Genomic DNA, 24356 nt, shown 5'->3' with positions numbered 1-24356 from the left:
TGCACCAAACCCTCATGCTCTTAACTTGAAGAAAAGAAACTACATACACAGCCTGCTGAAGGGTTTATGGCTTAGAAGACAGAGGACTGACTTTCTGTCACTTCATTTTTCCAAATGGCCATACTCTGACACCCTCGGGTCAAAAAGAGGTAGAGAGAATAGTAGTGGTAAGGAAAAAAGGAAATCTATAGCCCTACCATAGAGTCTGAAGACTCTAAGATTGGGCTGCCTCAGGCCAAACTACAGGGAAGGAGCACAGCCCCATCCATCAGCAGAAAACCGGATTCAAGATTTATTGAGCATGGCCCACCAGAGCAAGACCCAGTTTTCCCCACAGCCAATTCCTCCCAACAGGAAGCTGCACAGGCCTCTTACACTCATCCATCAGAGGGCAGACACAATGAAAACCACAATCATAGAAAACTAACCAAAATGATCACACGGGCCTTCTCTAACTCAATGAAACTATCAGTCATTGTAGGGCCACCCAAGATGGACAGGTCATGGTGGAAAGTTCTGATAAATCATGGTCCACTGGACAAGGGAATGGCAAACCACTTCAGCATTCTTGCCTTGAGAACCCCATGAACAATATGAAAAGGCAAAAAGATATGACACTGAAACATGAACTTCCCAGGTCAGATGAACTTGCAATATACTACTGAAAAAGAGTCGAGAAACAGCTCTAGAAGGAATGAAGAGGCTGAGTCAAAGAGGAAACAAAACCCAGCTATGGATATGCCTGGTGGTGAAAGTAAAGTCCAATGCTATGAAGTACAATATTGCACAGGAACTTGAAATGTTAGATCCATGAATTAAGGTAAATAGTAAGTGGTCAAACATGAGATGGCAAGAGTGAACATCAACATTTTAGGAATCAGTGAACTAAAATGGACCAGAATGGGCGAATTTAATTCAGATGACCATTTATCTACTACTGTGGGCAAGAATCCCTTGAAGAAGTGGAGCAGCCTTCATAGTCAACAAAAGAGTACAAAATGCTGTACTTGGATGTATTCTCAAAAATGAAAAAAATGATCTCTGTTCATTTCCAAGGCAAACCATTCAATATCACAGTAATCCAAGTCTATGCCCCAACCACTAAAGTCAAAGAAGCCGAAGTTGACTGGTTCTATGAAGACCCACAAGACCTTCCAGAACTAAAACACACACACACACACACACACACACACAAATGTCCTTTTCATTATAGGGGACTGGAATGCAAAAGTAGGAAGTCAAGAGATACCTAGAGTATCAGGCAAGTTTGACCTTGGAGTACAAAATGAAGCAGGGCAAATGCTAGTAGTGTCTTGCCAAGAGAACGCACTGGTCATAGCAAACACACTCTTCCAACAATACGAGATAACTCTAAACATGGACATCACCAGATGGTCAATACCAAAATCAGATTGATTATGTTCTTTGCAGGCAAAGACGGAGAAGTTCTATACAGTCAATAAAAACAAGACAGGGAGCCAACTGTGGTTCAGATCATGAACTCCTTATTGCAAAATTCAAACTTAAAGAAAGTAGGAAAACATTCAGGTATGACCTAAATCAAATCCCTTACACTTATACAGTGGAAGTAACAAATAGATTCAAGGGATTAGATCTGATAGACAGAGTGCCAGAAGAACTATGGATGGAGGTTTCTAACACTGTACAGGAGGCGGTGATCAAAACCATCCCCAAGAAATGCAAAAAGGCAAAATGGTTGTCTGAGAAGGCCTTACAACTAGCTGAGAAAAGAAGAGAAGCTAAAGGCAAAGGAGAAAAGGAAAGATATGCCCATCTGAATGGGCAAGTTCCAAATAATAACAAGGAGAGATAAGAAAGCCTTCTTAAGTGAACAATGCAAAGAAATAGAAGAAAACAATAGAATGGAAAAGACTAGAGATCTCTTCAAGAAAATCAGAGATAACAAAGGAACATTTCATGCAAAGATGGGCACAATAAAGGACAGAAATGGCACGGACCTAACAGAAGCAGAAGATATTAAGAAGAGGTGGCAAGAATACACAGAAGAATTGTACAAAAAAGTCTTGACCTGGATAACCACGATGGTGTGATCACTCACCTAGAGCCAGACATCCTGGAGTGTGAAGTCAAGTGGGCCTTAGGAAGTATTACTACAAACAAAGCTAGTGGAGGTGATGGAATTCCAGCTGAGCTACTGAAAACCCTAAAAGACGTTGCTATTTAAGTGCTGCACTCAATATGCCAGCAAATTTAGAAAATTCAGCAGTGGCCACAGGACTAGAAAAGGTCAGTTTTCATTCCAATCTCAAGAGCAGGGCAATGCCAAAGAATGTTCAAACTACCACACAACTGCACTAATTTCACATGCTAGCAAGGCTTCAAGCTAGGTTTCAACAGTATGTGAACCAAGAACTTCAAGATGTACCAGGTAGATTTAGAAAAGGCAGAGGAACCAGAATCAAATTGCCAACATCCATTGGATCATAGAAAAAGTAAGGGAACTCCAGAAAAACACCTACTTCTGCTTCATTGACTATGCTAAAACCTTTGACTACGTGGATCACAACAAACTGGAAAATTCTTAAAGAGATGGGAATACCAGACCACTTTACCTGCCTCCTGAGAAACCTGTATGCAGGTCAAGAAGCAACAGTTAGAACTGAACATGGAAGAACAGACTGGTTCCAAATTGGGAAAGAAGTACATCAAGGCTGTATATTGTCACCCTGCTTATTTAACTTAGATGCAGAGTATATCATGAGAAATACCGGGCTGGATGAAGCTCAAGCTGGAATCAAGATTGTTGGGAGAAATATAAATAACCTCAGGTATGCAGATGACACCACTCTAATAGCAGAAAGCAAAGAGGAGCTAAAGAGTCTCTTGATGAAGGTGAAAGAGGACAGTGAAAAGGCTGGCTTAAAACTCAACATTCAAAAACTAATGGCATCTGGTCCCATCACTTCACAGCAAATAGATGGGGAAACAGTGGAAACAGTGACAAACTTTATTTTCTTGGGCTCCAAAATCACTGCAGATGATGACTGCAGCCATGAAATTAAAAGACACTTGCTCCCTGGAAGAAAAGCCATGATAAACCTAGACAACATATTAAAAAGCAGAGGCATTACTTCGCAAAGGTCCATATAGTCAAAGCTATGATTTTTCCAGTAGTCATATACGGATTTGAGAGTTGGATCACAGAGAAGGCTAAGCACCAAAGAATTGATGCTTTCAAACCTGGTGCTGGAGAAGACTCTTGAGAGTCCCTTGGACAGAAAGGAGATCTAACCAGTCAACCCTAGAGGAAATCAATCCTGAATATTCACTGGAAGGACTGATGCTGAAGCTGAAACTTCAATACTTTGGCCACCTGATGGGAAGAGCCAACTTATTTGAGAAGATCCTGATGCTGGGAAAGATCAAAGGCAGGAGGAGAAGGGGACAACAGAGGGTGAGATGGTTGGATGGCATCACTGACTCAATGGACATGAATTTGAGCAAATTCCAGTAGATGGTAAAGGACAGGAAAGCCTGGCATGCTGCAGTCTATGGGGTCTAAAAGAGCTGGACACTACTGAGCAACTGAAGGACTGAACAACAATAACAAGGAAGGGGAGGGAGTAAACAAAGGAAAAAATGGGAAATAGGAAGAAGGCTGTTTCAGGATACTAGCAAATCTAAGGGAAATGAAATCAGGCAGTTTAGAAAACATTAAAAATGAAAGTATTGAAGATGGTAGGATAGGTTGACAGCGTCCCATTCTCTAAGAAACTTTACACAAGTTCTGGCAGAGTTTACTCACCAATATTGGCAGGAAAGGGAACTTCATGCACAGCTGGGTCCAGGTTGATCACATAAGGTGGACACCCTTGACTATGCAGATATCCTGTGAGCCTCTGCAGTGACATGGAGAGAGGGATGGGCTGAGACCAACAGCAGGACCAAGGGACAAGAGTGAACTTCCTCTCCTTTATCCAACTTACCAGAAGAATTGTACTTCCATTTCCCTCTACCTTATTCGTCTCTGATCTCCACCTACAACATTCACTCTCAGTTGAAATGCTACCTTTCTTCGTCACACATCCAAGAGTCTCCTCTATACTCCATCACTTAACTTGGAGCGGGGGCAGGGTTTCTATCTCCCCGCCAAAATAGTAGCTCCACCTAAGCGGGAACTTTGTCATTTCTGCTGTATCCCCAGTGCCTGAAACATGGCAGGCAGCCCAGAAAGAATTGTTTAGAAATCTACACTTTAGAAACCCAACACTCTATTAACCGCCAGAATTCCTTTAAGCCTCTGCCTTGTGGAGTTGGCAATAACATGACAATTCCTATACCAACTACAGTCATACCAAATCGGCACTGAGGGTGCGTAGAAGAGTCTAAATGAACCCAGGTTAGGATCTGAGAAGGCTTCGCGGAGAAAGGAACCGGAGTTGCCGGTATGTCCCTGAAAGCAGGCGCCGGTTCTTTCCAACTCTCTAGAGAGACTGCCCTCACTTTTTTCTCCTGGCCTTACTCCCACCACAGACAACTTCTCGCGCGCCCCGACTACGCCCGCGCCATGTAGGTCACCTGTACAAAGGTGGTTTTCCCGGACCCCGCCATTCCCAACACCAACAGACACGCTGGGGGCCGGGGACCCCCTGAAGCTTGAGATTCCGTGGCAGCTGCGGGCGCGGCCATCTTGTTCCTGGCTCCGCCCACTAGGCAATAGAGACGCTACTTGCTAGAGAGACACCCGCGACTTTCCGGATTCTGAATGAGACTAGAACACAACAAAACCAAATCGAATCCAACCCAACCGGCCAGAAAGGGCAGGGCTAAGGGGCGAGGCGTGCACCTTTTTCTGTCCATCGTGACCCGGATGGGGGCCCAACTAGGGACCCCGTCGGGGAAGTGGAGGCACTGGGAGGACGGCTGGAAAAGGCCAACCAAAGAGCTGCTCACGGTCGTCGGGCAGGGCCTGGGAAAGCCAAAGCTCTGGACCCCGGGCGGGCAGGACTATCAGGGACCCCAGGGTCCACCGGGGACCCCAGGAACCCCAGGGACGACCAGGGATTCCCGCGCTACGTTAGTGAAGAGAGTGCGTTTTCCTGTCAGCCCCCGGGGAGCTGGGAACCGAGCCTCTGGAGAACCGGCCGTCAGAGCTCTTCCGTCAGCCGAGGAGGTTAGGCGGCTTAGGACTGCACGACAGGGGACCCTAACAGGATGCGAGCCCCGGGGTTGCTGGGCCACGCCGAGATCCGCAGAGCCTAGTTCGGAGAAACTGGGAATAACCCCCGTAATGACACGCTATTTCCGCGTGTTGCCGCCCCCCAAAAGTAGCTCTCGCTCCGTGGTAGTCTCCCGAAAGGGACAGAGCCGCGACACCGGGGAAGAACAGTCGGCTGACAAGTTTGTCAAGTAGGTACTGAAGGGGCACCTCCCTCCACCCTAGCTCCCTTGGCACCCGGAAAGCTGAAGAGCTGAGGCGTGTACTCCTCCGTCACCTAGTTGGCTCCAATGGCCCTTTGCAGTGGCAGTAGTGTTCAATAAGCTGTGAGATGTGGGTTTTACACCCAGGCTCTGTTGTACATTGTACATTCCTGGAGTTAACTTCTGAAGGCAGAAGGGGACGACAGAGGTTGGATGGCATCACCGACTCAAGGGACATGAGTTTCAGTAAATTCCGGGAGCTGGGATGAACAGGGAGGCCTGGCGTGCTGCAGTCCATGGGGTCCCAAAAAGTCCGACGCGACTGAGCGACTGAACTGAACTGAACTGAGGGCTGGCCATCAGCTGAGGACGTTATGCAGCTTAGGACTGCACGACTCCGGACCCTGGCAGGATCCGAGCCCCTGAGTTGCTGGGCGACGCCGAGATCCGCAGAGCCTAGCTCGGAGAAACTAGGAATTTCTGGGGGTGTACATTGTGGTGAAGGCACTTCAATTCTCTGAACCTGTTTTCTCCTCTTTAAGCTGGAGAGGCTACCTCTCAGGGTTGCAGCGAAGACTTGTCAGTTGTAAATTACACTCCCTTGTCTTTACCCCTAGTTCTACCACTCTCCCCCCACCACTCCTACCCACTTACCTTGTGTGAGGGACATCAATTTGTCCACCCAAATACTTGAGATATGAATTACAGTACAAGTGTGAATTTTGAAAATTATTTTCTAATTTCTCATGAAAAACATGAGCAGATGTCTCGCTTGTTCTTCTTTCAGGTTGGCTGAGGACACCAGTGAGTCCCTTCAACCAGATGTTAATTTCATACATACTTTTCTCAAGCCAGAGAAGCTAACAAAGGTTGAGAAGAGGTTTAAGGGAAGAGCAGTAATGGAAATGATGAAGCTGGACAAAGAAATCAAAGAAACTCAAATTCGGCTAGAGCCCTTAGTGGTGGAAACCCGGCAGCTACTGGAGGAAAAAGATCACATACAGAAGGAAAACCAGTTCTTTCAGGAATACCTGACCAAGCAAACAGAGGAGTCTAGACAGAGAACCGAGAAGCTGTGGAACTACTATCTACAACAAAGCGTGAAGATTGAACAAAGAAAACAAGAATTAACCTCCAAATATGCGAACAAAAATTCAGCGCTTAAAAGAGAGCTCTTGGAGAAGGAAAACACCCTATCCAATTTGAATAAGCAGTTGGAGGCAATGAGGGACATTTCAGTGATAAAGGAAAAACAGGACAGAGAAATTGAGAAACTTCAGCAGGAGATAAAGAAGACCCACGTTGAGACAGCTGCAAAGAAACAGGCGATGCTCGTCCAGTTCTTCCAGGACAAAGCATTACTGGAGGCACAGCTGAGTGAGCTAGAGGCAAGGGAGCCGGGAAAGAAGTTAACGAAGGAGCTGAAAAGCAAGAACCAGGCCTTGGAGAAGGCAGCAAAGCAGCACGTTTCCGAGTTCCACAGTAATATCAACAGACAGCACCAACAGTTACAGAAGGAACTTCCAGAGCTAGTTCAGAAATGCCATCAGTTGGAGGATACTCACAGCCAATTAAAAAAGCAGCAGCAGCTGCTGCAGCAGGAGCACTGGTACGTGGAGTGTTTAAGGCGAGGGAGGCAACAGCTGCAGGAAAGGCGTAATCGGTGCCCAAATGGACAGGGTTCTCCGAAGACCACAAGGAACCCTGCCCTAGGCACCAAACCAAAGGTGCATCCAAAGAAATTTCTAAAATAACACTAAGTCAAGACTAGAGCAAGGGTTCTTAGGTGCCATATAACATAATCCTGGTTAGGAAGGCTTTGAGATCTCAGGTTGCTGTGGTAAAATACCCATTGTAATGTGTTAATATGAAGGATTAGGTGTTTTTCTCAACCAATACTGCTAGATTATTGGTAGCACTGGCTTCCCATTATGTTAGGTTTTTCTTTAATTAGCTCCTGGTAATAACTGGGCTGTTCCTTATACCTCCAGATAACCCAGTACCATTTGCTAAAAATCCACCTGTGAAACCACCTCAAGAAAACAGCTTGAGAAAGTGACAGAAAAACAGTTGTGTGGTGTGTTCCACCTAGCTAAGTTAGGTTTCTTTACAGAAAAGGAAACCCCTGAGGAATAGCATTTCAGATTGTTAGATTCTGCTTTGTGCTCTGAAAACAACCAATGTCCATGTATCCTCCCTTCTTTGGCCACCTTGGCACACACGTGCAGTGTTTTCAAGCTTCTTTATAAAGTCTGTGCTGGTGATCAATTAGCTGCTTCTGTAGTTTTCTCATGATTGAAAGATTAATAACAGCAAGTGTAAACAGGATGACCTGCTGTCTGATGCTCAGCCCATACAATTTTGAGTAAACTGTGTGATGTTAGTTGTTCAGTGGTATCTGACACTTCGTGACCCCATGGACTGTAGCCCGCCAGGCTCCTCTGTCCATGAAATTCTCCAGGCAAGGATTGGGTAGCCATTCCCTTCTCCAGAGGATCTTCTTGACCTAGGGATTGAACCTGGGTCTCCTGCATTGCAAGCATTCTTTACCAAGGTGGCTCAGATGGTAAAGAATCTGCCTGTAATGCAGGAGACCCAGGTTCAATTCCTTGGTTGGGAAGATCCCCTGGAGAAGAGCATGGCAACCCACTCCAATATTCTTCCCTGGAGAATTCCATGAACAGAGGAGCCTGGCAGGCTATAATCCATGGAGTCACAAAGAGTCAGGCACGACTAAACAACTAACACTTTCACTTATTCAAACTCTGTGAAGGAAGGGTAGAGGGCACAGTATAGTCAGTCAGTTTTCTGTGGAGAAATACCACTAACATGAGTGAGATGACTGACTGCTTCTGCCTGTTTTAGAAAAATGTATCAAAAGAAAGTGATCATATATTTGGAGAACTTTTTGAAGATTCTTTTGCCATCTTGTTCCCTAGCAACATCCTCAAATTCTAAGATTACAAAGATGACTGAAGTTTCAATAAGAAAGAGCACTTTAGCTTTAGGTCATGTGTATCCTACATCTATGCCCCTTCAATTGAACTAGAAATAGTATTTTAAATTAGTTTAGACTTTTAGGATAGTTACATTTTTGGCACTTAGGAGATACTAATGATCAGATCAGGGATTTCTTTGAATGCTGAATCCTGGTACAGAAATATAGCTTCATATTTTAACATCACTCCCTTATGAAAAAATAGAATCAACTTTAAAGAAACTATCAGTGATGAAAACCTTCAGAATGATTTTCCCAGTTTTCAGTTTCATTCATATGTAAAATGAATTCTTGTACTTAGATTCAGAAAGAGATTCTGCCTCCATGTGCCTTTACTTCTAGCTTTAATAACTTTGCTGTTAAATGTGTAATGTCTTGGTTCCTAATTTTTTATTGAAAATAAAAAAATTAAAGATTACCCAGTGATTTCATTATTGTTCCAATGTAATATACCTTCCACTCATATTTTTCTCACTTCTTGCCAACTCTGAATGTCTTCCTCATACTAGTGTGTATAAAATAAAAATGCAGTTTTAGTGTACAAAGTCAAATGTTAGGTAGCACACAGAAACCTTAACCTAAAGAGTTTGTCAGTGGAGCTGAAAATAGAGCTTGCTTTAAAATGTGGCATCCAAAACACAATTGAAACCTTTATTCTCTAAGGATGCAAAAACCACAGGAAAATATATAACTAAGGATAATGAGTTGGAATGGAGGATGGATGGAGAATCTTATTATTCTTTTAATTCCCCCTCCTGCCAGTGCTATCCTGATGATCTAATTCAGGAGTGAATAATTTCCCTCCTATTTTGAATTCCTCTCATCCCAGATAACGGATCTGATCTGGTATAGTACTTCTGGCTTTCTCTGTTGGGAGTGAGGCCTCTGAAGACTTTAAGGGGTGGGTCATCTGATAAAGGCCCTTGGAAATTCTTAACAGCAAGCTAGCAGTAGGTTTGGAGAAGGCAACAGCAACCCACTCCAGTACTCTTGCCTGGAAAATCCCACGGGTGGAGGAACCTGACAGGCTGCAGTCCATGGGGTCGAGACGAGTGGGACACGACTGAGCGACTTTCACTTTCACGCATTGGAGAAGGAAATGGCAACACACTCCAGTGTTCTTGCCTGGAGAATCCCAGGGACGGGGGAGCCTGGTGGGCTACCATCTATGGGGTCGCACAGAGTCAACACAACTGAAGCGATTTAGCAGCAGCAGCAGCAGTAGGTTGGCCAACTAAGGTTTCAGTCTATTTTTTGTCTGCTTTCCTACACTGGAAAGGAAAGAGGGTGATGTTACAGAAACTGTTAGAACAGACCTCAGAGTTGAAATTTAGGTCAAGACTTAAATGATAAAATGAAGCCTGGAGTACAATTGGGGAAAGACATTCTAGACAGTGGGAACAGAGAATGCAAAGGCTCCAAGATGGGAAGGAGTTTGGGAGGATTAAGGAACAAAAGTCAATGTGGCTAAGTATAGCGGGGACTGGACAGAAAAAGGGTGGAGCAGAGACCAAGGAGGTTAAAAAGGTTAATGGTGACAGCAAGGAGGCCTTGTAGGACAAAGTGAGATGAATTTTGTTCTAAGTGCACTGGGAAATCATTAGGCTTTAAGCAAGTGAATGAAGTCTGATTTATAGTATAAAAAACTCAACACAGTTGTATGTGGAGTATACCAAGCCAGTGAAAACAAGGAATCCAGTTAGGAAGCTCTTGAAAAGGCAAGAGGTGATGACTGTTCAGAATGGAAAGGCAAACATGGGGGTGAACAGAAGGCATAGGGGAGAGCTGACTCTTAGTGGGAGGGGACAAATAGGTTATACAGGGGACTAGGCTCACTAACAGACCCAAGACTGTATCATGTCTCAAAGAACATTTATTTTTCACCCATATAATAGTCTGAGATCTCCTGAAGGGCAAATATTCTTGAGGTGATTCAGGGAATCAAACATCTTCCATGTTGTGCTCTACCACACCCTAGAGACGCCTTATCATACACATCTACCATAAGGGGAAATTAAGCATGGAAGTACACTCACCCTCTTATAAGTTCTGGCACAGAATTAATACATTTCTACTCACATTCCACTGGAGCGAAGTTAGCTGGTTCGCCCATCACTATTAGGGGGATTAGGTGGAGCCCTGGGAAGTGTAGTCATTTGTCCTGTAACCCTGTTACAACCTGTTCAATTTTGCTGGACAGCTAGTAGTCTGGTACAAGGATGCTTCCAATATGAATTGGGAATAAGATTGTAGTATCATTTTTAGGCTGAATATCATTCTTGTAGATGTCTACTGGAACCCCTGAGCAAGAGGAATCTATATCGTCCTAGGGTGTGCTGAGTCGCAGGGCAGATCTTCAATTTTAAGAGATCTTGCCAATTTGTTTATAAATTGATTGTACCAATGTCTGTTCCCCAGTGCAGGGAGTTCACACTGCTCCAAAATCTAGCTGGACTTGATACGGTCCAACTTCAGGAAATATTATTCTAATGAATTTGGTTTAAAAACGTAAAACACTCAGTAACATGATTAGAATCCTCTCTAGTGTGTCCTGCTGATCCCTGGCTCAGACAGCAAATATAAAAGGATCCCCTGTGAGGGCCGTGGATGAGACTGGACAAGTTTAACCTCAAACCAATTACAGACACACATTATTGGGCGTTTGGGTACACACTACTGCAATACAGTGAAATTTACAATAAAGCGAGTCACATGAATTTTCCAGTCTCCCAGTGCGTATCGAAAAAGAGAGTTTCAGAAAAACATCTATTTCTGCTTTATTGACCATGACAAAGCCTTTGACTGTGTGGATCACAATAAACTGTGGAAAATTCTTCAAGAGATGGGAATACCAGACCACCTGACTTGCCTCGTGAGAAATCTGTATGCAGCTCAGGAAGCAAGTTAGAACTGGACATGGAACAACAGACTGGTTCCAAATAGGAAAAGGAGTACGTCAAGGCTGTATATTGTCACCCTGCTTATTTCACTTATATGCAGAGCACATCATGAGAAATGCTGGGCTGGAGGAAGCACAAGCTGGAATCTAGATTGCCGGGGAGAAATATCAATACCTCAGATATGCAGATACCACCACCCTTATGGCAGAAACTGAAGAAGTAAAGAGTCCCTTGATGAAAGTGAAAGAGGTGAGTGAAAAAGTTGGCTTAAAGCTCAACATTCAGAAGACGAAGATCATGGCCCATCACTTCATGGCGAATAGATGGGGAAACAGTGGCTGACTTTATTTTTCTGGGCTCCAAAAGCACTGCAGATGGTGATTGCAGCCATGAAATTAAAAGATGTTTACTCCTTGGAAGGAAAGTTATGACCAACCTAGACAGCATATTCAATAGCAGATATTACTTTGCAAACAAATGTCCGTCTAGTCAAGGCTATGGTTTTCCAGTGGTCATGTATGGATGTGAGAGTTGGACTATAAAGAAAGCTGAGGGCAGAATTGATGCTTTTGAACTGCAATGTTGGAGAAGACTCTTCAGAGTCCCTTGGACTGTAAGGAGATTCAACCAGTCCATCCTAAAGACCAGTCCTGGGTGTTCATTGGAAGGACTGATGTTGAAGCTGAAACTCCAATACTTTGGCCACCTGATGCAAAGACCTGACTCACTGGAAAAGACCCTGATGCTAGCAAAGACTGAGGGCAGGAGGAGAAGGGGATGACAGAGGATGAGATGGTTGGATGGCATCACCAATTCAATGGACATGGGTTTGGGTGGACTCCGGGAGTTGGTGATGGACAGGGAGACCTGCCATGTTGCAGTTCATGGGGTCACAAAGAGTCGGAGACGACTAAGCAACTGAACTGAACAGTGCATATAAAAGGTATGCAATGTAGACTACACTGCATTGTAGTTGCTTTAAAGTGTGCAATTCCACTATGTCTAAAGCAACAACTGTACATACTTCCATCAAAATCAGTATCTGTAAAGGGAAGAGCAATAAAGCAAGGTATGAGTAGATTCATTTGAACCAGCATAATTTTAGACCTAAGCAACTACTGAAAAACTGTATGTTACTTCTTCAAACCTCATTCCCATCTCTAGTCATCATTTCCCTCCCTTCACACAGTGTCAGCAAGGAGACAGGTAGCACACTGGAGTCAATGAACAATGGAAAACATCATTCTAACACAGTCGTTTATTTTTCTTGCCATTGCCAAACATTCCCCAGATCTTACTCACCAGAAATTAACAGAGCTTCTCCATTTTCCTCCCTGACAATCCTCATGAATGGAAAGGGCTTTAAGAGAGCAACTGCCAATGACAATGTCGAGTGGACAGACCATGTCCTTCGTTTCAAAACTACCTGTTCTGGCAGTATCCCAACCAGGTTTCAATGCTCCTATGTTTCAAAGTGGTCTTCACAAAAGCCCACATTTTAAGGCTATATGGAGGAGCACAGAGAACAGTTAATAGTGGTTAACAGCCTTTTAGATTTTGAAAAGGCAGTACTGGTCCACATCAGGGTTAAGGGTCTCTGGCTTTTTATGTGGCATAAGCCACAAAAACTGGCAAGAATATAGAAGACCAATATTTATGGAAAGGGGGAAGAGAATTCAGAAATACAGTAACAGAGCTGCTCTAATCAATGCTCCAGGGAAAGCCAGCCTCAAGGAGAAACAGCCTAACAGATACTATCGGCTAGGCATGAGTATCAGAAAAAGAACTTTTTTTCCAACTCCAGGTAAGTATCTACACCTGGTGTCAAAGTCTCAGGTTATAAAGAGGACAGAACACAACATCTAAAAAAGGGTAGAGAACAACATTCTCAGAAAATTCGGACAGACTTTGGCTAATGGGAGATACGAGGACTTAACAGAGAGCAGACTAACCATCAGGTCAAGTCCAGGGGAGAAGGAATGTGCACCCTGGCTACCAATCTTCATGGCAGTACCAGCAATATTATGGTTCTGTGTCAAATATCAGAGGTAAAAGGGTATTACTTCTCAATCCTCAAAACTGCAGGAGCAAAATAAACTGCAGTTGATTTGAGGTGGTATTTATTTCTGCTGCCTTCTTCTTTCCAGTCATTTTATGTGAGACATATTCCTCCTAAGGCTGCATATCATGCCTGTGCATCTAGTTACTTACTGCCACCTGGGACGAAGTATTTCCCAGGAAAACCTGCGTCCAGAGGGTCTAGCTTTATTATTCTAAGTATTTTCTCACTTTCAATCCTAAAACCATAATGAGACAACAAACAGCCTCCATAAATTCTGTCACCCAAGCAGACAGGGGACCCTTATTAAAGGAATGACAACAGTTCTAGGTTCTAGGCTTGTTATACCACAAATACAAAATCATCAATCAGTACGGTTTTAAAAAGTTAGTTTGGAATCATTTTTATAAGATAGATGATGGAGTAACTACGAAATCAATGGCATTTCCAAGAACATTCTATACCCCAGTATGGAAAGGATAATCAAACAGGTTTCTTAGTCTTGTACAGGGCAAGAGGGCCTACAGTGGACCTTAAGGGGGAGCTCTTTGGGCAAGATGAGAGAAAAACAGGGGGACTCCAATGAGAATAGCAGGAAAATCTACCAAAAAGGAGATGGGGCTGGGGGTGGTGGAGGGTTCACAAGAATCAGTAGGGAAAACAGTGAAATTTACACAGGAGGAAGGAGCTGAGAGTGTCACAGCATTACACAAACAGCTGAAAGAGTAAATTTCTCTTCACTCAGCCCCCGTGACTCAGGCCACTCCACACAGGTCCCTGTGACCACAGCCTCCCATCCACTCTCCCAGGAGTGCTTTCACACTGACTGCCTATTTCTTTCCTCGTTTATGATTTGTCTTTGGGGACCTGACTTTCTGAAACTGTGTTGGCACTGGCTCCTGCTCTGGTTCTTTACGGGATGTCGCCACTAGCAGTTCCTCATGATTCCTCCTCTGATCCTTCCCTACTCTAAGACTTGGCTCTGTCTCAGGAAGCTCAATGCCAGGCTGCTGCCGCCGCCTGAGAGACCGTCGGCTCCTGTGCTGCTGCCTCCGCTTCTCTTCTTCTTGCTGTCGCTGTTTTATCTTCATCAGCTTCTCAAAGCTCTTGGTTGTTGTCGGATTGACAACAAACCAATCCTACAGAGGCAAAACACAAACAAACATCCAGTCAAAATACAGTGCTCGAGGAAGCGGTATGGAAGACTTTTTTTTTTAAGGTAGGATTAGAGCAGAACACAGTAAGGAGGAAACAGATATGAAACTAGAGCCTAGAACTGTGTCTTATAAACTGGAGAAATTTGGTACAAAGCAGTCATTACAAGCACTTCTTGTTTAAGACATGACTTCAGGTACTACTGTAAGGGATCTACAAAGTCTGATTACTTAGCATCATCCCACCCATTCCTCTCCTTTTGAAGATCTCCTCATGAAACATAAAGCATTTGGCTATAGGGGATTTTTACTTCAATTTTTAATTTTGCAGCCAGACCACCTAAGTATAAATCTCAGCTCTGTTTCTAACCATGTGACCATCAGAAAACTACTTAACCTCTCTGAGTCTCAGTTTAAAAAATTAAGGGCTGGAGGAACTGGAACCCAATGAAGAAGTATTCCTGCAAAAGAAAAAAACCAAAACAAAACACAGAAATAAAATCAACAAAATGTCAACCTAAATCAAGAAATCTGCTCAGTCTTCTAGCTCTAATTACCAATTCATAGGAAATAGCAGAATAGAGAATCACTGATATAGGAATGCAAACAGCCAAGTCCAGAATGTGAGTAAACATAGGTGACCAAGGGCCTGGTTTCTTAAATAATAGGGGAAAAGAAACACCTACATTGCCTGATGAGATTGTCACTAGCCATGTGTCATTAATAAGCTCTTGAAATGTGCTGAATCCAAATTGAGATAAGCTATGTAAAACACAGTAAATTTCAAAGACTTTCTGTGAAAAAAAATGTGAAGTATCTCATTAATAATTCTGTATTGACTATCATGTTAAAAAGACAGTATTTTAGATATATTGTGTTTAAATAAAATACAGTATTAAAGTCAATTTCATCAGTTTTCTTTATACATTTAAAAAATGCAGTTAGTAGAAAAATCTGGATTACACATGTGGCTCACATTATATTTGTATTAGATAGCACTACTCTAGATTAAAACAGACAAATACAAGGACTTCCCTAGCAGTACAGTGGTTAAGACTCAGCACTCACAACGCAAGGGGCACTGATTCCCTGTTCGGAGAACTAAGATTCCCCATGCCATGTGGTGAGGCCAAAAAAAAAAAAAAAATCTAGAACAAAGGTCCATATATTGCATTTCTCTATTTTATTTTAATTAATTCATTCATTTACTTCCTTCTTTTTCCTCCTGCAGTGGAAGCACAGAGTCTTAACTACTGGACCACCAGGGAAGTCTGGTTTTAAATCTTGATTGGAATAAACCAAATCTGAAATAAAATGATGAGACAGTTAGGGAAGTATAAATAATGAGTACATATATGATGATATTAAGGAATCTTTGTTAAGTTTTAATGTGTGATGATGGTTGCAGTCATGTATTTTTAAAAGTCCTCATATTTCTAGACACAGGTTGAAAGAAGCATTGACAGCTAATATGTGATATGGACATTTGCTTTAAAATAAGCATAAATGGACAAGAAAAGTGGATGCAATTATCAATGACACCAGATGGGCCCCACAGAGGACTGTGAAAGCTGTTCATTACACTACTCTGTCCACTTACATGTTTCTGAACTTGTTTAAAAAAATATAGCCTAAGAAAGTGAGGCAAAATGGTAGGAAAAAGGTAAACATGTTTACCATAGTACAGAGTTCATAAATATCATCATAAATCATTGAACAAATGCTTGGGAGCAAGGCCCAGGCTAAGTGAAATTTGTTGGTTCCAACTTTTGAGGAAGAAACTGGAGAAACAAGTGAACTACACAAAACCATATTTTGTTAGGAGATAATTATCTTTCAAACACTTCCTGTAGCATAAAAAGTTATAGTATTATTCAAATAGAAAATAAGGACTGGCCTTCTTGAAGAAATCTCAAATGTGGAAAGCGATTCTCAAAGCTTCAACCAGTAAAGCAACAGGAACCACAATGGATGACACTAACTGAAGCCCAGAAAAACTAACTGAAGTCCAGAAAAACATCTATTTCTGCTTTATTGACTCTGACAAAGCCTTTGACTGTGTGGATCATAAGAAACTGTGGAAAATTCTGAAGGGGATGGGAATACCAGACCACCTGACCTACCTCTTGAGAAACCTGTATGCAGGTCAGGAAGCAACAGTTAGAACTGGACATGGAACAACAGACTGGTTCCAAATAAGGAGTATGTCAAGGTTGTATATTGTCACCCTGCTTATTTAACTTATATGCAGAGTACATCACGAGAAACGCTGGGCTGGAGGAAGCACAAGCTGGAATTAAGACTGCCGGCAGAAATATCATTAACCTCAGACATACAGACGACACCACCTTTATGGCAGAAAGGGAAGAAGAACTCAAGAGCCTCTTGATGAAAGTGAAAGAGGAGAGTGAAAAAGCTGGCTTAAAGCTCAACATTCAGAAGACGAAGATCATGGCATCTGGTCCCATCACTTCATGGCAAATAGATGGGGAAACAGCGGCTGACTTTATTTTTCTAGGCTCCAAAAGCACTGCAGATGGTGACTGCAGCCATGAAATTAAAAGACGCTTACTTCTTGGAAGGAAAGTTATGACCAACCTAGACAGCATACTGAAAAGCAGAGACATTAATTTGCCAGCAAAGGTCCGTCTAGTCAAGGCTATGGTTTTTCCAGTGGTCATGTATGGATATGAGAGTTGGACTATAAAGAAAGCTGAGCACTTTAGAACTGATGCTTTTGAACTGTGGTGTTGGAGAAGACTTTTGAGAGTCCCTTGGACTGCGAGGAGATCCAACCAGTACATCCTAAAGGAGACCAGTCCTGGGTGTTCATTGGAAGGACTGGTGTTAAAGCTGAAACTTCAGTACTTTGGCCACCTCATGCGAAGAGTAGACTCATTGGAAAAGACCCTGATGCTGGGAAAGATTGAGGGTAGGAGGAGAAGGGGATGACAGAGGATGAGATGGTTGGATGGCATCACCGATTCAATGGACATGGGTTTGGGTGGACTCTTGGAGTTGGTGATGGCCAGGGAGGCCTGGAGTGCTGCGGTCCATGGGGTCAGAGAGAGTTGGACACGAATGAGCAACTGAACTGAACTGAAGCCCACATGGCTAAGAACTATTACATGTGAGGGCAGAGAACTGCTGCAGGGGCTTGCTATTTTTCCCCAGCAGGCCAATAGTTTCTTCAGTAAAATATGCCAAGAGAATGCACACTCTACTCCTTGAGCTTTTGCAATAACGGATTTATTCTATAGTAAACAAATTCTCTGTTCATCTGGACTCCTAAAAACTTTCCCCAAGAGAAAACTCTTGACCTTCTGAACTTAAAGCATTTCCAACTTTTAACAATTTTGAGAAGTTACAGACTTTCCACAAAAGTTACAATAGTTCAATGACCACCTAGACTGACCAATGTTACTCTCTCTTCCCCTCCTTCCCTCCCTCCAGCTCTCCCTTTCTTCCTCCCTCTGAACCATCTTCAGTTTAGTTACTGACATGAAACTTTATTCCTAAGCACGTCATGTATCTGCCTAAGAACAAGGGCATTCCCTGCATAACTACAATACAGTTATCACATTTTGGAATATTAACAATGACTATCACTTTGTAGTATAGTTAGTATTCAAATTACCTCAGTTCTCTCAATAACATCTTTTACATTGTTTCTATGCAGTATTTCAACAATATTCAAAACATGTTGCTCAAAGATGTTGGAATACCAGAAAACAGGAGTATAGACATTGCTGTGAAACAAGAATTCCAAAGGTGTAAATGCAGTTGTCAAATGCCTAGTTTAACTAGACTTCAGGTAATCAGAGGGCTTCCCAGGTGGCTCAGGGGTAAAGCAGGAAACACAGGAGCTGTGAGTTCAATCCCTGTGTTGGGTAGACCCCCTGGAGAAGGAAATGGCAACCCACTCCAGTATTCTTGCCTGGGAAATCCCATGGACGGAGGAGCCTGGTGGGCCTCACTCCATGAGCTCACAAAGGAGTCAGACACGACTTAGCCCGTGCATACAAGTTAATTAGAAGAATCAGGGCTGTTCATAGCCACAGTTATTTCAAATGCTTTCATGAGTGAGTGTGTGAAAGTCACTCAGTCGTGTCCAACTCTTTATGACCCCATGGACTGTAGCATGCCAGGCTCCTCTGTCCATGAAATTCTCCAGGTTAGAATACTGGAGTCAGTAGCCATTCCCTTCTCCAAAGGATCTTTCCAACCCAGGGATCAAACCCAGGTCTCCCACATTGCGGGCAGATACTTTACTGTCTGAGCCACCAGGGAAGCCCCAAAATACAGGAGTGGGTTGCCATTCCCTTATCCAGGAGATCTTCCTGACCCAGGAATTGAACCAGGGTCTCCTGCATTGCAGGTACATTCTTTACCAGCTGAGATACCAAGGAAGCCCAAATGCTTTCATAGAAAAATACTAGTCTACATCTGATTTAAGGAAGTCTTTTAACTCTAATGAGTCCAGTAGACCCTTTAGTTTTTCTTGAAAGTCCCAGCCCAAAGTGAATCAAAAAATCCACATGCCCTTGTGACACATCTTCACAAGATCATCAAATTGTGGGAAAAAAGGAGCCTCACCTCAGCATGGACAGAGTTGATGTGATACTTGACACCACTCTCTGACACAAATTCTTTCTGACAGAGAAGACACTTGTATTTTCCAGCCACAAACGTTCCCTATTTTCAAGAAAAACAAGCATGACTGGTCAATTTACGAACAAATTTAGGAAAATCCCAAATAGTAATGTATGTATCCATGTGTGTGTGAGTGTGTCTATACACACACACATATATATGCATACATAAATTTACAATATTGAAAAAATACAATTTATTGTTTGAACTCAAATCACCACCCAGCACTTTAAGCCTATCCTAAGTCACACCTACAAATAATGGTTACAGCACAAGTAAACTGCTAATTCAGGAGATAAGCCAAGTTAGTGCCAGCAGAGACCCTCCCTTCCTCAAAGTACGGAGAAGACAACATGCTAGGTAAAAGTTAAAGTACACCATTACATGTTAAATAGTTAATACTACCCTTCCAATAAGCCACATATGCTACCTGGGCAATGGATAGGGACTATTAGAGATGAAAAGAGAAAATACAACTTCAGCAAAGTGAAGAACAGCAATATATTTAGGAAAACTCGTTTGGGTATACTATCACCATAATACATCTATTCTAATGCAACTCTATACCAAACACTGGCCCCACTAAGCCCCCAACACAATCTGAAGTTCCCTGATTTTATTATGTAAGATGTCACATTCTTCTATTTTCCCTATGTCTTCCACTTCCTTCCAGGTTTCTTCCCCTAAATGACCAAACTCCTTAAGTTCAATGAGGGACCAAAACATAATTCTTGCCACTAGAATCAATCCACTGCTGTAAAGAATGCCTTGGTAATCCAGAATTAGAAGAGCGCCCTCCATAAGACCTAGCTGAATGACTCAAACTAGGATCAAGATGACAAACCCCTAAGCACTCCTGCACAGGTCTGGTTTGGGAGCCTACCACTCCCTTGTTAACCTTGAATTAAGACTTCTCTCCCCTCCTGAAGTTTCAGGTTTCCATGGTGCTCATTTTGTGTGAGCAGATACTGCTGAATAGGAACAGAAAGTGGCAGCAATCCCAGGGCTGGTTGGCTATAGGGCCCCTGGGTCAACATGGAAAAGATTCAGTGAGGTGAATGGCTGTGAACCTGACATTCAGGGATCCCACCTCCCATCGCCGGAAGACAGTATAGTTCAGATGGCTCTGGAGATCTTCACCAATCTAGATAAACACATGTTAAACTGATTCTAGGAAGCTGAAGGCCCAGTAAAGCAGGACAGGCCCAGTGTAGCATAGGCTCAGGTGGAAAAAGTTAAATCCCTGATAGGCACTGAGAACTATGTATTTTTCTCCAAATTTTTTCATTGATATGACTTATGGCTATTTGGGGCTATTCTGCATCTTTGGCATGCCCTGGTATCCCACCTAGTAACAGACAAGAATTTTTGGGACACACACAAAAAAACTAAACCAGTCTTTGAAGATAACAGACAACAGGATAACTAGCTGTTCACCAAAACTGAATTCTCTTCCATGTCAGACTATTTTAGAGGTCATGTTCAGATAAATAGTTCAGAATGTTACAAACCAATGTACAAGAGCCCAGGTGAGCTTTAAGACCAGATACACTACTGTAGACAGCCTCACAACCCTGTAAAAGAGAAAAAGAAAGCATGTGAAGATGACACCAAACAGCATCATTTTCTTAGCAATCTGGCCATTCACATTAACCCACACTATCCTTGGGAGGAAGAGGTCAAATAAATTGCACCACAACCACACAGAGACATATGCAAGCCAGAGAACAGAAGAGGTAAAAGAAAAAGAGATAAGCAAGCTGCTTAATAAAGCTTAAAACATTCTCTTCTCTGGTGCTTTTCCGATACTTAGAAACACACAAAAAATTGCATGCTCAGGTTTTGCAAAAATTAACTTTCTCTAGTATAAATGTCTCTCGTATATCTACTCCTCCCCAAAGCACTGCATATGCAATTGCAGTTGATTAACGATGGCAGGAAATTCTATGCCACTTTTCCAATCAGGAAATGTGTCATACACCCTCCCTTTGAAACTGCGTAAGTCTTGTGATGCCTTTGACAAACAGCATGCTATGAAAATGATGCTGAACAAATTCTGAAGCTAGGCCTAAGAGATCTGAGCTTTTTCTTTATGTTCTTGGAATATTCTTCCTGAGAATTCAGTCACCATGTATCCTGCTGGTAACCCAACTACAATGCAAGATAGAGAGGCCATATGGGGAGCCAATATCCCAGCTGAAGTGGCTGCTTAGAAGCCATTCAACACTCAGAACTTCCAGCCAAAAGCAACCCATAAATGATTCCGGCTGATACCAGGTATTAATACAACTGCCCTCTGAGTGTGGACAGAACTGGTGATTTACAGAACTGTTAATAAAGTAATCAATGTTTTAACTTTTTAAGATTCACATGCTTTGTCACAAAGGAATAAATAACTGAAACAACAGCAGATACTTGATCAACATTTAATGACTAGATGAAAGAGAAAGAACCACCTGGTTAGGACACTGAATGCGATGATACTTCTTGATATCTGACTTCCATTTGTGTAGTACTTCTTGGCTGAAGGTCGGTAGCCCAGGACGAGTATATTTTAACTATAAGACAGGAAACATTTTATTGGAAGAACTTAACTTTCAACCAAAATATCCCATAAGTAAGAGAATTATGTGAGCTCTTCAGGTCATGTAATTCTGGAGTTATAGAAGTATATTTTCATACACAAAAAACATGGCACACCAGGCCTCCCTATCCCCAACTCCCAGAGATTGCTCAAACTCATGCTCATCAAGTCAGATCTTAAGATCCGACTTAAGATCTTAAGGATCTTAAGATCCTTTTAAGTTCCTGAAACATATTATGTATGTTTCAAAACACTGCCTACTGTTTTGTCTTAAAAATGTTTGACTTTTAACAGAAGACAGGAGACTTTCAGATATAACATTTCATCTAAAGTTGAAAATAAAAAAGCTAGTGACAGAGCATTACACAGTAAAAATGTTACAAGAGAGAGAAAGCAATACAGATATGTCCTCTCTATATGTATGTATACATTATACTCAAGAAATATATATATTATATATTTAATAGAAATATATGTATATAGGTCAAAAGATAGAAATCAAAATGTTAACAGAAGTATTCTCTGCGTGCTAGAATTTTGAGTGATTTTTATTTTATTCCTGCTGTCTGCAGGAATATCATTTTTCTTCAATGAGATTATGTTAATTTTTGATATTTAAAAAATTCTAACACCAAAAACTTAAGGTTCAACCTGAAAGAATGTGAGAAGACTCAGAGAACAGAACATCTACTATTTCCTTATACTACAAAATTAGAATTATTCCCAGCACTTTCTTTCACACGTTTTGACACCAGTTGGTCTCTTCTTACAACTGTAACTGGTTTCCAGTGACTTTTTTTTTGACCATGCTTTGAGCCATGCAGGATCTTACTTCCCCCAACTAGGGACTGAACTCAAACCCCCTGTATTGGGAACACAGAGTTTTAACCACTGGACCACCAGAGAAGTCCTTTTAACTAGTTTCCAGAAAAAAGTTTTAACTTCTGCAGAGATCGTTCTTACAAAGTTCTTACAAAGTTCAAAGTTAACAGACAGTTGCATTTCTGGTGAGTAAAGAATCCTCCTACTTGAAAAATCAAAGTATCTGAAAGGAAGCTGATTCTTTGAGATAGAAAGACAGAACCAAGTCTGTAGAGGTAATAGAGGAAGTAAGGAAGGTAAACTAAAGAACCTTTGATAAATCAGAGTACAGAACTGGTTGTTAATATTTGCTTTATGTATTTAACAAACAAAAATGGAGAAACTGACTGTAACACAATATCAGCATGGGATTTTAACACCCCATTTACATCAACAGACAGATCATTCAGACCAAAAATCAATAAGGAAAAGTCACCTTAAATGACACATTATACCACATGGACTTTATATATTAAATATATATATTGCATCCAAAAGCAACCAAATACACAGTATTTTTATGTTTCATGTATTTAACAGGTTTCCCCGACGGCTCAGCGGATAAAGAATCTGCCTGCAATGCAGGAGACGCAGGTTCAATCCCTGGGTCAGGAAGATCCCCTGGAGGAGGAAATGGCAATCCACTCTTAGCATTCCTGCCTGGAAAATCCCATGGACAGAGGAGCATGGTGGGCTACAGTCCAGCTGGATACAACTGAGCATGAGCACCCTGAGTGAGTATCTATTTATAATTGTTGTCATGTACTTTGCTTCTTGTTACAGTCTTTAAGTTCTATTTTGTCTGATATAAGTACTGAACAACTTTCTGTTTCCATTTGCATGGAATACCTTTTTTCATCCCCTCACTTTCAGTCAGTCAGATATGAAATGAGTCTCTCTTAGACAGCACATATACAGATCTTATTTTCATATCCATTCAGTCATTTTGCCTTCTGATTGGAATATTTAGTCTATTTACATCTAAAGTAATTATTGACAGATATGTACTTACTGTGTTTAACTAACTTTTCTCAGGTTATCTATTCTTCTTTGTTCCTTTTTCTTCTTTTGCTCTCTTCCCTTGTGATTTGATGACTATCTTTAGTGACAGTTTTGGATTCCTTTCTTTTTTTCATATTTATCTATTGCAGATTTTTGGTTTGTGGTCATCAAGAGGTTTACATATAGCAACCCTTGGAAGTAAAAGTGTTAGTTGCTCAGTCGTGTCTGACTCTTGGGACCATATGGACTATAGCAAGCCAGGATCCTCTTTTCATGGAATTCTCCAGAAGGGAATACTGGAGTGTGTAGCCATTCTGTTCTCCACGGGCTATTACCAACCCAGGGATCAAGCCCAGGTCTCCTGAACTTCAGGCAGATTCTTTACCATCTGAGCCACCAGAAGAAACCCAACAACAAGCCACATATAAACATATACTTGCTGTTCTCTTGAGTTTGAAGGCATTCTAACAACCCTGTATTTTTATTCTACCCCCATCAAATGTTTTAGACATATTCTACATCTTTTTGTTTTATATATCCCTAAGTCCCTTTAACATATCTTACAAAGCTGATTTAGTGGTGCTGAACTCCTGTAGCTTTTACCTGTCTTGTAAAATCTTTTCTCTCTCCTTCAAATCTGAATGACAGCCTTTCTGGGTAGGATACTTGGTTGTAGGTTTTTTCATGGCTTTAAATATATTATGTCACCCCCTTCTGGCCTACAAAGTTTCTGCTGAAAAGT

The 24356-nt window shown here is 42.0% G+C and overlaps 3 protein-coding genes across 5 annotated transcripts in view; 1 reads left to right on the top strand and 2 right to left on the bottom strand.

Moving 5' to 3' along the window:
• The window catches only part of GPN1 (GPN-loop GTPase 1), a 28004-nt gene extending 23324 nt beyond the window's left edge, over positions 1 to 4680 (bottom strand). Inside the window, exons 1-2 of the mRNA XM_027966631.3 lie at positions 4561 to 4680; positions 3788 to 3881 (exon numbers count right to left, since the gene is read on the bottom strand). Coding sequence (XP_027822432.1) covers positions 3788 to 3881; positions 4561 to 4671 — 205 coding nt within the window. The 5' untranslated portion in view covers positions 4672 to 4680. The remainder of the gene's footprint in view (positions 1 to 3787; positions 3882 to 4560) is intronic.
• Positions 4681 to 4697: 17 nt separating this feature from the next.
• CCDC121 (coiled-coil domain containing 121) lies at positions 4698 to 8819 on the top strand. Its single transcript, XM_004007237.6, has 2 exons — positions 4698 to 5391; positions 6191 to 8819. The coding sequence occupies exons 1-2, from the start codon at positions 4748 to 4750 to the stop codon at positions 7155 to 7157; spliced, it is 1611 nt and encodes a 536-aa protein (XP_004007286.2). The 5' UTR covers positions 4698 to 4747; the 3' UTR covers positions 7158 to 8819.
• A 3722-nt stretch (positions 8820 to 12541) lies between these two features.
• The window catches only part of ZNF512 (zinc finger protein 512), a 29151-nt gene continuing 17336 nt past the window's right edge, over positions 12542 to 24356 (bottom strand). For all 3 annotated transcript variants that reach the window (XM_004005771.4, XM_012166835.3, XM_012166839.3), the window contains exons 11-14: positions 21624 to 21725; positions 20679 to 20741; positions 19111 to 19209; positions 12542 to 14499 (exon numbers count right to left, since the gene is read on the bottom strand). In XM_004005771.4, the coding sequence (XP_004005820.1) occupies positions 14191 to 14499; positions 19111 to 19209; positions 20679 to 20741; positions 21624 to 21725 (573 nt within the window). In that variant the 3' untranslated portion in view covers positions 12542 to 14190. The remainder of the gene's footprint in view (positions 14500 to 19110; positions 19210 to 20678; positions 20742 to 21623; positions 21726 to 24356) is intronic.

Source organism: Ovis aries, chromosome 3 (genome assembly GCF_016772045.2).
Source record: "Ovis aries strain OAR_USU_Benz2616 breed Rambouillet chromosome 3, ARS-UI_Ramb_v3.0, whole genome shotgun sequence".
NCBI classification, from domain to species: Eukaryota; Metazoa; Chordata; class Mammalia; order Artiodactyla; family Bovidae; genus Ovis; species Ovis aries.
This window is presented reverse-complemented; position numbering and strand designations above follow the sequence as displayed.